General features: G+C 38.9%; 1 protein-coding gene across 4 annotated transcripts in view; it reads right to left on the bottom strand.

Annotated features, from left to right (window-relative positions):
• Nucleotides 1-16,495, bottom strand: part of FNIP2 (folliculin interacting protein 2) — a 52,372-nt gene that overhangs the window by 23,756 nt on the left and 12,121 nt on the right. Inside the window, exons 1-7 of one of the 4 annotated variants that reach the window (XM_040601159.1) lie at nt 12,529-13,255; nt 5,864-5,990; nt 2,347-2,481; nt 1,167-1,267; nt 1,013-1,084; nt 257-357; nt 5-94 (exon numbers count right to left, since the gene is read on the bottom strand). In XM_040601159.1, coding sequence (XP_040457093.1) covers nt 5-94; nt 257-357; nt 1,013-1,084; nt 1,167-1,267; nt 2,347-2,481; nt 5,864-5,990; nt 12,529-12,713 — 811 coding nt within the window. In that variant the 5' untranslated portion in view covers nt 12,714-13,255. Of the gene's footprint in view, nt 1-4; nt 95-256; nt 358-1,012; nt 1,085-1,166; nt 1,268-2,346; nt 2,482-5,863; nt 5,991-12,528; nt 13,257-16,495 lie in introns of those variants that run through there. The other 3 variants (XM_040601179.1, XM_040601170.1, XM_040601189.1) reach the window with 3 other exon arrangements.

The following is a 16,495-nucleotide window of genomic DNA, read 5'->3' as shown; positions in this document are numbered from 1 at the left end:
AAACCTGCAAAGAAAGAAGCACTGCGGATGAGCCGGAGGGGACCTCCTTCAGACACACCCTGCAGCAGTTTGCTGCTACACAGCTGTAACACACCTAGGAAACAAAAGCAATGTAGAGACAATGCAATGCAAAAAAAAAAGTTTAAAAAAAATGGAAAAAAAAAAAAGAAAAAAGGCAATGCACAGGGAAAAAACCAAACTGAAGGAACAGATGGCCTCATGCTATCATAAAGACATAGAATCTGGAAATATTTACCTAAATTACTTCCACTGCGACAGGTTCCCAAACCATTCTGATTCGAGCTCAGCTTTCCCAGGCTGGGATCTTGGTTGATGTATTCAAAGCTGTCTTGTAAGCTAAAAAATGGGGGGAAAGCCAGCATTCCTTAATGTGATCAACAGGCATTAACATTAGCTTGAGAATTAGGCTCATTTTATGGAAGAGAGAAGGCTGAAATAAAATTTACAATCAAACTCAAGGACCAGTCGGTTTTCTGAAACTGTATGGCAATAGACATTTATTTTCTATAGAGGCTACCTCTTTGACTTACTGTAAATTTCTCTCTATCACATTTGGGATTCAGTTTATTCATATTTGACCATTTTGGGGACAAGTAAAAAAGGGAAGAGATAAGAAACAGTGTATCTTCTGTCATTGTTATGGAAAACAGGAGCGGGGTGCAGGGACACAAAGACTCCTCAACATATACCCCTTCTTCACCCTTCTGGCAGCAGGAGGAGAGAGAGGCTTTGCCTGCCCAAAGCACCTAACCTCTCCAGTTTACTGCATGCCCTGGACAAGTTAAGAAGCAGAAACTTGGAGAGATTTTATTTTTTAAACTTAGGTGGCCTGGCCAGGATCTACTAAGGGAATCCTCCACAGCCACCACTTCTGATTTTCTACTAGACTTCTCCACTTCAGCAAATTTAGAAGCAGTGACAGAAGGACTACAGCAGGAAAAAGGAAAGAACACCGCATTGGATGGGGGAAGAAAAAAAAAAGCATTCTTACTTATTGTTGCTTCCACTGAAGCTTCCTACCCTGGCTGAGAAGACTTTACTTATCATCAGCTGTGGGGGAGAGCTGAAAGGATAAACGGCCATTTCAGTGAGTCATCAATTCCAAGTGCCTGACTAGAGTGTGCATCACAGGGAAGGACGCTTACCGTATATAGTGAATTTTCAAGGTGGAGCCTTTGTAACTCATTGCCACCGAGCCAAACATCATTTCTCCCAGCATGTTGACATCAGAGACTGGTCTGGTGTACTACAGGCAAGATGAGAAGAGCTAAGTCAGTAATAACTTGGCATACTATTTCAATTTAATCAAGTGCCATAGGGCTACATTTTGAACGGAGAACCCAAGTTCTGCTTTTCCATGCAGACTGAGATCTTGTGTGATTCTACCAACACACCGAGTGCAAGTACAAGCAAATGCAGCTGGACTATATACTCTGTTTGCTCACTAGATGAGCATTGCTACCCTTGTTCCAGGGGGACCTCCAAAGGCAAGAAAGAAGCAAAAATATCTATTGCATTTCCAAAGAAATAAATAGCTGTGTCCAGCAACATTCCCAGATAACAGTGTTTGATGAAACCTGTAGGCCTTTACAGGACTTTGATTTTGTGGTCTGAATCCCCAAGCATTAAACTGTCTTCTTTTTCAAATGAGTAAATTCTCTTTCCCTGCCCCTATAGAAAGCTTCTTGGAAACACTTTTGACTGGAAAATAATTATACTTAGAAACACAGTCTTCGCAAATCAGATTGATTTCTTACTTTGTTTTGAAGACTGATCATCAATAGCAAATATGGAGAGAAGTTTGTTAATTCTGAAGGAAATCACTTAACTTCTAGTTAAATATAATTTTTTCTACCTTAATCTATACATGCTTCAAATTACATTTTTCTAGATGAAATTTTTATGCTTTTACTGAGAAACAGCCAGAGCACCTAAAAAATAATTCGCTTAAAAATGTCATGTTATAATATGACAGACTAAAGGAACTCTTAATACACCATGTTCAAGAGCTTCAGAACTGACCTGAAGCACAGACATCTTTCAAAACAGGAACAGAAAATGGTATTGTGCTTTTCATGTTCTTCACAAATAACAATGCTATTAAATATCTTTTGTAGCTCTTTCAAAGACAAGACCAAAATAGACAAAAAGGTTAAGACGTACACACATGTTATTACTCTAGAACACTTTAAAGATAGAGTAGATACCTCAACATTCAAATAAACTTGTAATATATCAGTCATTCCATATATTTAAGTCAAGGCTTTTATATAGTCTTCTTCAGTAAAACGCATAAGTACAAACTATAAAAGTAACGAACATTACCTGATACTTCGAGATCTGTTCTTTTATATTTTGCATACAGCTTATTGAGGGACTATGGGAAGAAATATTGTTGTTCCCATTGCTTGCTTGGCAGTTCTTGGCAGACGCCTTTGCAGAAGCATCCTCTGCCATTTTCTGTGTCAAAACAGAACAAAACAGTGAGAACAATTAAAGAAAACATGAGAACTCCCACCTATAAAAACACCACAGCAAGATTTTTCTTGAACTCTGGGTAAGCTACAGAAAAGATATTTGATTCAAAAAATACGTATCCATTTTTAAAGATTTTTAATAAAAGGTCAGCATCAGAGAAAGTGCAGAACCACTCTCACATTTATATCATCAGACAAGTTTTTATAGTATCATACAGAGTAATTAATCAAAGTTCCACTGGAAGATCATTCCCAATTATTATGAATTGCTGTGTAACGTTTGCCAAAGTTTATGTAAAAAACCCCACTCAGTTTATGGGTTGCTTACAAAACAATTTCTGTAATCTTTTGCACAATTACTTACTCATATTGCACATAACTTTTGCTCACTGACTGATTAACAGAATTCTTAAACAGAAGAACAGCCAGCAAAAACAAGTGGTGAATAATGCATTATTTGGTAGAATTAGCAGGTTAGAAAATCTATTTGTTAAACCTGTAAAGGAGTTGTGAGGAAAAAAAAAAAAAAAGGCAGAGCACAACAAATGAATTCTTAAATCCAGACGGCTGTTTAATTCAAAGTTTACTCTCAAGCCACTATGTTTTAACAACATCTTAGATCTGATCAGAAAGGTGTAAAGGAAGTCTTGGAAAGCTACCGATTACATTAATGCTATTTGTACGTGTTTCTTAACACAAGCTGCATTTAATTCACTGGGATTTGATTAATACAGTTTTCTTAAAGAGAGCAAGAAACTTACTGGGTTTTGTTCAATGGCTGCTTCCTCCCTCACCCACCCACCCCCAATCTAAATATTCATTAGATGTCAATTAAAAATCCCACATTACTTCAAACATACTTCTCACATGCAGTTGAATTTTTTTATATGAAGGGAGCAGAACTGTAACCTTGCAGCAATAAAAACTGCTTAGAAAGTCTTAGGAAGCTTATCTCACACTTTTAAAAAAACTTTTTATATATTTAAGAAATTCAAAATCCCTTAATCAACATATATTTAATGTGTATTCATGTAAACATACATTCATTTGGTGCACATCAGAACAAAGTGTATTTTTATGTCTCATTTTGTACCAGCATGGTTTACCTCATCGGAAACATTCACTGGCAGAGATCAACGAAGTTGTTTTTTGGTTTTTTTAAATGTCAACAAGGTACATAGTTTATAGAAAAAACAAGCAAGCAGGCAAAAAGAAACAGTAATAACCTAGAAGCTAGTAAAAAGCAGCCATAGCCACATTTACATAACACATTTTGAGCTCAGCAAGACAAGAAAGGAACAATAACAAGAAATTAAATGGAAATAAAAGTGGAGTCCAATGTTCCACAAGCCTAAAATGAATGCTTACTACAGTGCAGTAACTGTAGTACATTTTAGAATAGTCACAATGACAAGACGATGAAAAGAGCAAAAGAAAGATGCAGAAGAAAAAGAGTAAGCGCAAGCCAAGAAAATGAGTAGATATGTCATTTTTTAAAAAAGCTGAGTTTAAACTATAGTGATAGTACAGCTCCTTTACCGGTTTAAAAATAAGCCTGTTTAAAAAAAAGCGTGTTAAAAGTAAAATCCTAGACTTCTATATTTTATCCTATATTTGCACTCCTTTTGTGCAGTCTTTCCTGGCATAGTACTTATGTGCTACTGCTTATCTAATCCCAACGTGACTGTCATTAGAGGTTTAGAAATGCACCAGTGTCAGTAGTCATGTGCTTAATGAGCTACTGACGAAAACCGCCTAATAAAAGCGGTCTGATACATGCCACCTGCAGAAAGAATTGCAGATTAGATTAAGAACACTGAAAAGAAACACAGTGTATTAAACAAACATATGCTTAAATGCAAGACAGACCTGCTAGTTCCCCCAGGTAAGCTGACCACATACTTTAAAGACAATGTATTTGAATATTCAATGTGAATAAGCTTTACTGTTTCTCAGGAAAATGGATAAAGGCACAATACACACACACACATTTTCTTGACTTCAATTTAAACAGGAATGAACTTAAGAGTCGTTTTGCCTTAACTTTAAACGAATCAGTTTTGGCTCGAACAAACGAACATTCAAGATCACTTAACATCTATGTGTTTGCATGCCATCCAAAGTGCTCTGGCTGTTTTAAAAGGGTACCTAGATTAGTGTCTGGCTAGAAAACAGATTATAGCCAGTATCACATGTTATGAGGAAGGTTATAAAGTGTTTTGTGTCAGTGTTGCATAGAATTTCTGATAGGATGTTTTATAGTTAACTTTTAGTTGAAAAAATTATTCCACTTGCTTCAATACTAAGTATTTAAATGAAACCAGAAATATATTTCCTCCTCACACGCTGTGTGTTTTAAACCAACTCAAGGAAGTAACAGCCTTGATGGGGCAGGAGGGGGGCAAGATTAACAGACCAGTCTGACCCATTTACCCTCTTAAGCATCATCAGCTGATGACTGATCATCTACTTATCAGTCCTAGTGATTTGGCACAATGGAATATTTGCAGTGACTGAAATAGACCCCTGTTTTATAAGCATAATTTCTACCAGTCACAATTATTCATATATAGCTAGTGATTCAATAAACTATGCTAATTGGACAGGCCAAAGCTCCTGGTTGTAACACAGGCTTCAAAACTAACAAAAAAATGAAATTATTAAATGTAGAAGATAAACATGGAGCTGGCAGGGGAAAAAAAACCAAAACAAACAACCACCAACCACAAAACAGAAAATATTATCGTTTTACTTGCCTTACAATCAGCTAAGTTTACTGGAAGCATTACTCCACAACTTGTGTGCCCAGAGAGCAGCACAAAGAATTTGCATCTCTACAGCATCTAGTCGTGCTTCTACGCATGTCACAAAAACTTACATGGCTATATATTACCATGTGCCAGTCTTACCCTTCATGGCATGGTTAGCCAAAGTGGAATTGTTTTAATTCACACAGAGCCAACAACTTTACTAATCCCCAAATACCAAAGGAAGATGAGCACATTTACAGAGGTGCTAGACATCACTGGGACAATGGGACAACCAAGGTTAATAACAAAAAACAATCCCAGCCAACATTAAAAAGGCTAAGGAAATACTCAGTTTGAAGGGTTATAGATTGTTTAGCTTGAAAGCAGATCAGGTCTAAGCTGTTATGCTTTAATACCATATCTATATTACAAATACCAGGTGTGCTCACAGGCTTTTTGGAATCTAACACACTCTTGTTGCAGCTATCACAGAAATGAAATCAAGTGAAAGATCACAAGTAAGATTAAGAAGTGCACACTTTCCTATTAAAACTCCTGCTTTTGGGAAGAGAAACAAAAGCGCAGTAAGACAAAAAGAAAATTATCATTTCATACCTGAACCACAGCTTCATCGATTTTGCGGACTGCTTTGGAATCAAATAAGACTTGTCTGCCTCTCCTCTCACAGTCTTGGTAAACTATCAGGCGGATCTCATTCAAGTCAAACTCTGAAAAAGTCCAGCTGCAGATTATAAATACAAGATGTTAAAATAGTGTGCTTACTTTGCAGGTTTAAGTGAAGAAGCAGGTATTTGACAAATACATCTATAACTCTGCATTTATAAGAATTAGGCTGTAATCACAGAACTCTGACCAAAAAGGAACTCAAAGGAGCATCTAAGCCCAGCGTCACTGATACACAGGCAGGCACAGCCAGACCAATTTTCATCCACCTTTCTTCAAAATTTTCCAGAAAGAGAACACAAAACTTTTTCTTAGCAATCTGCTCCAGCAAACTACTCTCAGATTTATGCCCTTCTCCATACACAGTCTGGATTATCCTTATTGCAAGGTAGGTGTACTGTTTTGTGCAATTCCCTCAATGGCAATAAACAACAACAGATCACCATCCTCTGTGTTACAGCCTTTCACAAACTCAAGGATTACAAGCTCCCTCACCCTTTCCCCTCCTCTAAAAAACACAACACAAAATTCCTTTTGACCTATTCCTATCAATACAAATTATGATTTTCCCAAAGTTTCATTCTTGTAACTGAAAGACAAGGTTTATTCCACTGTTTTTCCCCTTTCTTTTCTGAGATATTTCAGGGTTTACAGAGCAATCAGAGATTACTGAGACTTGACCTCTGACTACGGAGAAACTCATTTAGTAGATGAAACCAAGGTACACTGAGATTCAGCCTGAAGCAAAACAACTCTCTGGAGCCAGAAACTGCCTGTTCCTCAGAGAGGCACCGTGGCACACGGCTCACCTCCTTGCACTGCCGCAGGAGGCTGAGTACCCCTGATCACAGCTGCAATGGCAAGAGACTATTTCTTAATTCCCAAAGGAACCGGTCTGCAATCAGAGCATGGAGTTTTCCTGGGCCTCAGGTTCATGTTATGTAGCTGAAAAGCTGGAATTAATGGAAAAAAAACCTACTACTGCATAAAGCAGTTCATAAAGCACAGCATGGTGCTCAGTCGTACCGCCTCACCCCTGACCTGGACGGACCGTATCTCGGGGAGAGGAGCACAGCGGTTATTAACAGTTGTTGGTTTAACAAATTGCATAACAGACTTCAGTCAAGGCCACGCTGCTCTCCCACCCAAAAGGAGGTTTCATTTAGGAATTTTCCCAAAGTATGGCCTACAGAGGAGGAAGGTAGAGAACTGAGGGAAAAAAATTCCCACAAAACCCCTACACAGCTGAAAGACAAGAATTTCTGAAGCCATTTCTTTTATTCCATGCTCTGTTAACAGCCATAAATCAATAGTGAGGTAAACGCCACCAACTCCTGTTAGTCAGCAAGGTAACCATGGGCAACTGCTTCAGGAGCACACTCAGAGACTTGCAAATTTAAAGTCATTATAAGTAAAGCCAGTTTCATTTCTTTGTGCCTCATCTTGCATTTCAGAGACCAGCGTAGCTAGAAAGAAAAATGAGCACCTTTTTCAAAGCTGAAAAGACCTCATCAATCTGGAAGGTTTTATTCTATTTTTAAATACCTTGGGACAGAGTAAGCCAGATGCCCACCTCCACTGGAAGGTACTCTGATAGAAGGGTACTCCATGTACATAATATACAAGGGTCCTGTAAGGATCAAAGCCAGATCATGGAACCATGCTATAGGTGCTGTTTTGCCATCAACAGTCAGGAAACTTGTTGATGTGTTTGTAAAATGTTGCCACCAAAATGCTAGGAATGCCGGGCAGGTTTCTTTTCAAGTCTTTCTGTTCAAAGGGAGTCACAGCATGACGTTAACCTGCCAGAGATCAGGCCTGATACCATTGTTGATAGTTGCCCAACAAAGATCCTACACAATTCACATATGCAGAGAGCTCTAACTACACCATCTGTTTTAAGAGTCTGTTACTAGTTTCCCAGCCCACTGCCTATGCAATGCTATTACAGAACCAAGTTACACAGAACGCAAAAGAAGTCAGAACCATCAGCAGACTTCGTTCTAGCCTGCTGCATGGATCTGATTATCTTCGGTACCAGATACTCGGATACCCCTTCGGTTACACAGCTATCTACATACCTTCTGCAACAGACAACACCTTAAGCAATGATGCTGCTTTCTTACAAAGGCCACAGGTCTTCCCTCCTTTTAACAACAAAGAAAAGGCACATCACTATGGCCTTAATTTAAGGTGTTGATCTTGCATACAATTTATCTCCAGGACTGGCACAGCAGGATCCGTAGTTCAGCCCACAGGACCGCACATCTAAACAGAGAAGGATCCACTTCAGGCGTGGCCTGAGCCATTCCAGCTGTGCCCACCCATGTTAAAAGCATGTTCAATGCTTGTGTTGCACGAATTTAAGTTTCCTCATGAATGGGTGAATCCCCACATTCTGCACTAAAGCAAACTTCACATTGCTTGTGAGGTGCTGACTTCTGTGTAAGACTTGAACTGGAGTTTATAACAAATGCTGAAGTAGAAGCCAATTTAACAGCCTGCTGAGGCGCCTTTTCCACACAGCACACTAGAATGAAAGATGGGTGCAATTTTTCAGAATTTCAAACAGATTCTAGTGACAGATAGCAAAAAGCTAAGGAGTTACATAAAACCTGCCAAACAGAGCTTTATGTGACTAATAGACCATATCCAGGGAAGTGACTCCAGATAATGCTTCCTACAGTACTAACCAAATATCAAACTTAGGTTTTAATGAAGTCCTTGCTTTCAGGCTTTGAATTACCCAGAACACAAGAGGCAGTTCCTGCAGCAGTCCTACCTACTACAGGAGAGATCCGTCCTACTAAGACCTCATCTGATAAAATCAAGCATATCTGTAGGCAAGTTATACCAGCATAGAAACACTAGCCTCATTACTTCCACATGGAATCTAGCACCAGGTCCAGGACTAGTCAGATAACCAGGATGTTCTTCCCCATCACAAAAGCTGATGAGCAAACTGCTTACAGTACTTCAACCCTTTATTGTTTAAGCCAGCCTATATAACATGCTGCCCCCAGACCAGGGACAGCAGATTCAATCATCTCCTAAAAGCAGAGTGTTGAAGAACACAGAAAATACACAGACTCATTCATCAGCTCCCTTTTCACATGCATAAAAAACAAACTCCCAAACTGTTCCAGCATTGCTGAATAAGCAAGTAAGGCATGTACTTTTTGTTTCTTCTTCACATACAGTTTTTGAAAGAAAGAAGATGCTCTTTCATGAAATATCAGTTCATGGGAAAAAGACAACAAAAAAACTACCACACTTCTGCACTGTACAGCTTAACATACCTTTAGATGTTAGAAAGTAATAGCTTAAACGTTTGACTAGGAGGAGAAAACACCTTTCACTCCTCCATCAGTTGTTTCTAAAAATTAAGACCAAAAAATCTGAAATAGCCAACAGAAATATTGTAGTCTGGTTTTTCCTAAGGAGAAAAGGTCCCTATGCTCACAGGGAAGCTGCATGCATACAGGTTCACCCTGCATAATTATTTGTTAATTCACTAATCAATTTCAACCACCAGGTTTGACCAAGGGACACATATTTCTATCTTCCAAAAATAGTGAAGGAGATAACAGATTCTTCCTTCTCCCTCTCCAAGGCCACAACATGAACTAATGTTAACTTAAAGGCAACAACAAAAAAAAACCCTCACGATGCGTTTGTGGGACATAAGTAGAGGATGGGGAAAGAGAAAATTCTGAAAGTGTTATGTGAAAAGTTTGCACATTATTAGACTGAATTTTCTATTTTTCATTGACAATTTGGTAACAAAGTTATTAGTTCTTCCACTTTTGGATAGAAAGCAAACCCTCAACACACTCAGAAGAAGCCCCTTATTTTCTAGCTGCACCACATTATAAGATTCTAACAGTATACTCCATGTCCTATTAGAACAAATATCAGTATTTATTCATATCAGAAGTGTCCTTTTAGTTCTTCACCACCACTCCCAACACTCTCCTACTTCACATCTCAAGACTCAGCTGGTAAAATCTTAATTGGCACCCTGTTCCTTTTTTCTCCATTTCTGCCTGAAACAGCTTACCCAACCTCACAGGCAGGTACTGAAGGAAGCTGAGCAGTGAGTTGTTTAACACAAGTAGTTTTGCATATGTACCTACTGCTAAATGTCTTACTTCTGATAACAAAACTATGTAATCCCCAGGGCAAGCTTCATATTTCTCACGAATGTTTAGCAAGAATAAATGTGCTATAATCGCTACCTTTGGATAACAACTGTTGCTTCTTTCAGTCAGCTTAAAAAAAGCCTTCAAAAATAAGTTTCACTAAACACAAACATTTGCCTTACCCACTACTTATATAAAAATGTTCTCATTCTGCTTATACAAGATCTTATATGTTCAATTTGTGTTTAAGAGCTACTTAAATAGAATGATCAAAGTTCTGTGCTGAAGGAATACATATTGCTAAGTGACTTACAAAATAAATGTTACACATAAAGGGAATAAAATCAGAGGTTTTGCTTTTTTCCAGCCACCTGAGTGTCAACGTATTGCAAAATGACAAAACAGGCTTCTGATAACATTACACCCTTGAGATGTAAGGAAGTGAAAAGAAATGTTTCACTCTGGCTTAAAAAACAATGCATTATGCTAGGTCTCACATTCTTAAAAATTACCTGAATTAAATTAACATGATCTCGCACAGACTTTCCTATTTCACATTAAATGTGGCTATTTTGACCAAATTTGTTTGGGTTTTTGTTTGACTACAAAAGCCCCACATATCCTTTCTCCTATTTTTGTAACTATGTGACCCTTCTGTTATTTATGTCTGTTCCGGGAATTGCTGGACCTTTCTGTAAGCTGAATTCTCTGCAGCAGAAGTCTGTCCCGGCACACGAAAGCAGATCGGAAGCGCAGCTGGGAAAGAGAAGGCAGAAGTAGAAGGCAATCAAACCTCCACCTCTTGGTGGCAGCATGAGTTACACCAACTCACTTCGTCCATGGAGCTATAGACCTTTAGGAAAAGGCACAAAGAAAATGTTCCCTATACATTCCAAGTAAGTATTGAGGCTAGTTAGAACGTTAATTGAGTTGTCTTGCTCCCCGAGTCAGTTTTCTGCCCGCTTAGTGAGCTGAACTGACTCCCTAAGGGGAGCCAGCTCCAGAAGGATTGGAAAGGCCAAGGCCAGCGCAAGGGGAAAAAGGACAAGAGCATGATGCCAGAAAGCAAAGGAAGACGGGCAAAGCGATTACTTCCTTCAGTGGCAGCAGTATGAACAGCTCAGCTTATCTAGCCTCACCTTCAGAGTGGATCTTTCCTGCATGTGGAAGATGCTAGAACTAATATCATCTTCAATTTAAAAAATAAATATAATCAAGCTGTCTACATTCATATAACACGAAAACCAGGTCTACTAAAGATCCTAAAACACTATGGATTTTTTTTATTATTATTTTTTTTCTCCAGGAAGCCACAAGTTTGGAACAGTTTACAGATATCCTAGGCGAGTTTACTCCCCAGATTCCATATTAAGCTTAAGTTTTATTTTCTCTTAGATTTGCATATAAGCTACTTTCGTTTTTCCACTACAAGACACAGAGGCAAAGAGATCTGTCTTAGTGGAAAGGCAGACTCATTTGTTTCTAGAAAAGTCACAAGAAGCTTGCCCCATTTTGCCCTGAATCAGTATTTTCAGTTAATACAGATCTCCAAACCCTGAACTTTACAAAGAAAGCTTCTGGATCATCTTTATAATGATCAGCATGTATGCAATAACTGAAAAGTGACCTAATCATCTATATTCAAAAACTACTTCAGCTGACCTTAAAACATTTTTGAAAGTGACTAACCACATTTTTGAAAGTGACTAACCACTCACTGCTCCGATGCAGTATCCATAGGCTAGAGAAGTAAAACGGCTGAAACATATCTATATACCTATCTATGCTTTTCTGCTTCTTAGTTTTGCAATCCTGAATATAGAATATTAATTCTACACCCTTGGGTGTTAGAATTTGGAAGAAGCTGCCTTGAACTGTATTTTCAACAGTTACATGGCAGTAGAGACTGAAACACTGGGGACACACTGGCACACATCTGAAAAGACACACCACAAAAGTCAAAGAAACATTATTCATACTCCAGCTTACTTTGATGTAATACTTGGTCTAGAGGTCATTTACAAGTAAAGGAGAGGGTTCCCCCTCCATTCTTCCCCCCACTTCACAGCATTCTGTACCGTCTGCTCTGCACACTGTTACTACTTGACCTACTAACACAGGAGCTGGCAAAAAAATAAGAGGGAAAAACTAATTAGAAAACTAGAAAGGGAAGGTAAGATCATTTAACCTTAACTGAAAAGTCAGTTGTCCTTCATCCCTCTGTTTGCATATACATAAGACTTACACATTGCAGTCAAGAATGTAGATTCAAGTTTCAAACAGGGAAGACTTTCTGCAGTATCAATCACCACCAGCAGCAAGAATAAGCTTCTAATACAACCCTTCCAATTATTTACGAAATAGCCTTTCAGCACATCATTATAAATCCAGTATCAACTAAAAATGTCCATTCTCTGTCAAAAGTAACGTATATCAAAAAAGTTACATGCATACCTGTTTTGCAGCAGTGTAGTCACTTTGTTCACACAGCTGACACTTTGGTCTCTCAAAGATTTTCTAATCCTTTCATCCAATTTGGTACAAGAGTGATTATTTCCAAGTGGTACATCACTGCTGTTTCTTGCTCGTTCTCTTTGTCCCCCTGTGCCATTTGTAGCTTTTGGTGTACCCCCACACATTTTTCTTTTGCTACAAATCCTTTTCCAAAGCTCCCTGAAAGAAACTAAACACCCACTGAAGAGATACAGCTTCAAGCTGATTTCTTTACTATAGATCAACCATTAACAATCCTAATTTACCATCAGCTTTCTTCCCTATACAGGAGCACAGTCTGCTGAATGTCCTTAGGGAAAAAAAAAAGCAAAGAGATCTTCATGTATTCTATAAGCCATTAATGCAGAAAGACGGCTGTAGCTAACGTACTGCTGCAGTTACTCCAGACAGAGGAGCAGACATGACTGTTAAGTTTCAGAAGCCATGGCAGACTCGCTCTTGCTGCTGTTACAGAGTTTTTCCTACCGAGCTTGGTGCAAAGCTGTAGCAGATACAACAGCTAATATTGACTTTAACTATGTTTGTTTCCTGGTATGTGATTTAGGTAGCTGGCAATTATGTAGTCACAAGACTGAACCATATGGCCTCTTAAAAAAAATAAAAGCATAGTTGCTTTTGCCGTGACTCGCCCTTAGTTGCAAGGTTGTTCTAACGCTGGCTACAACACCCTGTTAATGGCTCTCATGTGAGCAAGTGTCATCTGACAACCCCTAGCAACCCCATATAGCTCAGGAGCAAATAAGAATCTGTCAGCATTGCCATATGGTTATCAGTTCAAAAACGTGACCAACGCCAAGAAACACGTTAGATATTGTGCACTGTAATGCTTTTACTTTTAAGGACAAATAGTATTTACACTTGGCCAAGAATCTGGAACTACTGTTTTGAAAAGGTTTTTTTTTTTAAAAAAAAAAAAAGTAGAAGGGAAAACAACAATCAAAAAAGTTTGTCTCAGACATCAGGTTGGTTGATGACAATTTAGTCATGTGCCTATTAAAACAATGTAACGGCAGTACTGATGACCAAAATATCTAATAAAATAATTCTGACCAAGAAAAATTAAGTTTTTAAACAGAATGAAGGAATCTGGTATTTTGTTCAAGCTCAGGTGATGCCACTACAGAACAAAGCTCTTCCATCTTTGTTTAAAAAAAGTTATGTCTGCTCATAATTCACGTCTCACAGCTTCCCCAACAGTAAAATTTTAGACATTTTATAAAATGACGGCCATAGTGCTATTTCCCTTCCAGATTAAAAAGGGAAAATAACTTTGCTAATGGTCACCCAGAAACACAGCAGTAGAGTTACAAAACACAGTAGGATTTCAAAACCTAGTGCTACGTGCTACCTGCTAAATAATACAGCACCCTTCTTAAAAGAATTTTGTAATCTCAGTAAACCCCAACCCCTAAGCACTGGACAAAAGTCAAGCAGAAAACCGGAGCAAGGTTAGGCTGAACAGCTTGCTCAGCTGCAGAAGGAAGCCTAAGCAACAATAATACTTTAAAAAAAAAAGCTCAGTTTCAATTCCCAGAGCAGTGACAAATACTAGATCACAATCACTCCTTCTCCCAGGTGAGGGAAACAAATGAAAAGCTTTGGCCTGTTCTCAAGTGATTCAAAGGATTTGGGAGAGGGCAACTCCCAGCCCTCACCTCATCCAGAACTACAGTAAACCATCGGTGTTCCCAGCCACCTTTGAAGTGCGAATGAAACAAGCAACTGATTGCCAGCTTCCTCCACTTTGCCTGAGATCAGCAGTTGATAGCCTTCACTTCTGTCCTATCTTTTCCACCACTAAAACCCCAAATCCTGAAACATGCAGTTAAACGACCACAATATCAGATTCACATCAGACACCAGATATGGGCACTCCTGTAAGCTCACTCAATATATGCGCTTCACAACACTGCCACATCTTTAGAAAGAACACTGTAATTCCCAAAATACCTGGGGAATTGCCACCAAAACTCCATGGAACAGTTTCTGAACAACAACAAAGCAGCAAACCCTCACATGGAAAACACCCTGAGGCCAAGGAGCAGATAATAAGAAAATGGAAGAAACGTGTCCTGCTCTCCAGATACAATCCTGTGGGAAGCAGAGTTTCATCACTTTTTCTAGGCTATCCGCAGCCCGTCACCTGCTCCATTTGTAGGTAATTTCCTGTCCATCATCTCCACTGGGAGACAGCTGCCTAAATGAATTCAATTCAAGGTAATATTTCAGCAAGAAAATTTGGGGTGGGGGTAAGAGGAACTATTTATGATGGAATGATCTAATGAAGAATAATTTTCTGCCTAAGTTACAGCTGTCCACTAAAACTTAAGCACTGTTTCCAAACCTAGCAGAATATTTGCAGAACCCCCTGTAAGGTTTTATTTTCCAAACTGCTTTTAGAAGCAGGCTAGAGAAGCATAGGAAAACAGAGTTTGAACTAGAGCTGCTGCTTCAGTGAGCATGTTTTTGCAAAATATACACTTAGCGAGACTGATACGCAGAAAAACACCTAGACCCAGACATTCAGGATGAGTGCCAAAACACGTTTAAAGGTGAAGTGGAATCTATTTTGGATTACTTAATGATGCATTTCCCTCTTTAAGTCTGTTGAATAGCTTATGTAAAGGTAGGTTCCCTTCCTCTCATAATTTGAAGTATTTACTCTGCATTGCTGCTCCTCTTTTTAAAACCCTGGGTATGGAAGAGTTGTGCTGATGCCACACTACATTCTTTTTCCAATGATTTAAAGTAGTCCTAATATGGTAAAGCACTATTAACCTCAGATGAACCACCTTGTTCCAGCATGATACATAGTTACCAGTTTCACACAAGTTAGGCGGGATACATTGCAGATTAGTCATGCAACAAGTGAAGGAACATGTTATTTGCAGCGCTTCTCCCTCTCCATTTAGGTTTTCCTGTAGAAAGAGTTCTGGTGGAGAAAAATGAAGTTCTCTCTACCAGGTCACTGGACATAAAAGTTACTTTTAAAAAAAAAAGATAAGTATGTGTTACTGCATGAAAAGCAAACCAACATCGGATGTATCTGTTCACTGAAAATTTAGAATTCCCAAACTACCTGCTTGGGGAAGGAGAATATATTGGATTTTTGCAAGGTTGGAAGCATTTTCCATCACCTTTGTTGCTAGAAAGCAATGCATCACACGCATGCACAAAAAAGGACCACAAAACCCACACACACCTGACAGAGGCTACCAAACAGATGTACACAAGTTAAAGTCACCATAAACTGCACACATCAGCTTTCCACTAACAAGAACAGCCTATTAAACCCGTGTTTCATAATTCAGCCAACTTTCGTAAGTTTGGATTCACTGGTGGTTGGTTTATCTACAAGGCAGAACTTTGGAAGCTAGGCTTCATATAGTGGCTCAGCAATAATGTAAAAACACAGAAAACTTAATAATAATAATAATAAAAATCCCTAACCAAACAAAAAACCCAACAAGAACAAGGTGTTTGGAGTAGGACCATAACCAGCAGAGCCAGGGCTCTCAGTTGTGAACCCCAGAAATGGAATCCCTCATTAGCAAAGAGCAGAGCCCAAGATTTGTACTTGCACCAAAAAAAGTGCGTTTATTTAATTGCGTTTTACCATTAAATGTGTTTATTTCTGATAAACTAGGGCCTCAGACAAAGGAAGATAAAGTATGTGAAAAGGTTAGCACCCTCGATCTGTCACCTAGTCCTTTCCTCAGTACAGAGCACGCTGCTTAATCAACTTTCTCCTTTGCACCCTGCTGTCCCCCAGCCCCCACCAGCTGAGAGCTCCGCTCATTTCGACTAAGCCAAACACTTCGCAGGATTTGTCTCGCGGTAAATGCCTTTTCTCATTTCAGAGAGCTGAAAGTTTACTTGTTAATTTCACGTTCGTTAGGGGTCGGGC

Source organism: Falco naumanni, chromosome 1 (assembly GCF_017639655.2).
Source record: "Falco naumanni isolate bFalNau1 chromosome 1, bFalNau1.pat, whole genome shotgun sequence".
NCBI lineage: Eukaryota > Metazoa > Chordata > Aves > Falconiformes > Falconidae > Falco > Falco naumanni.
The sequence above is the reverse complement of the archived record's forward strand: the minus strand, read 5'-3'. Positions and strand labels throughout refer to the sequence as shown.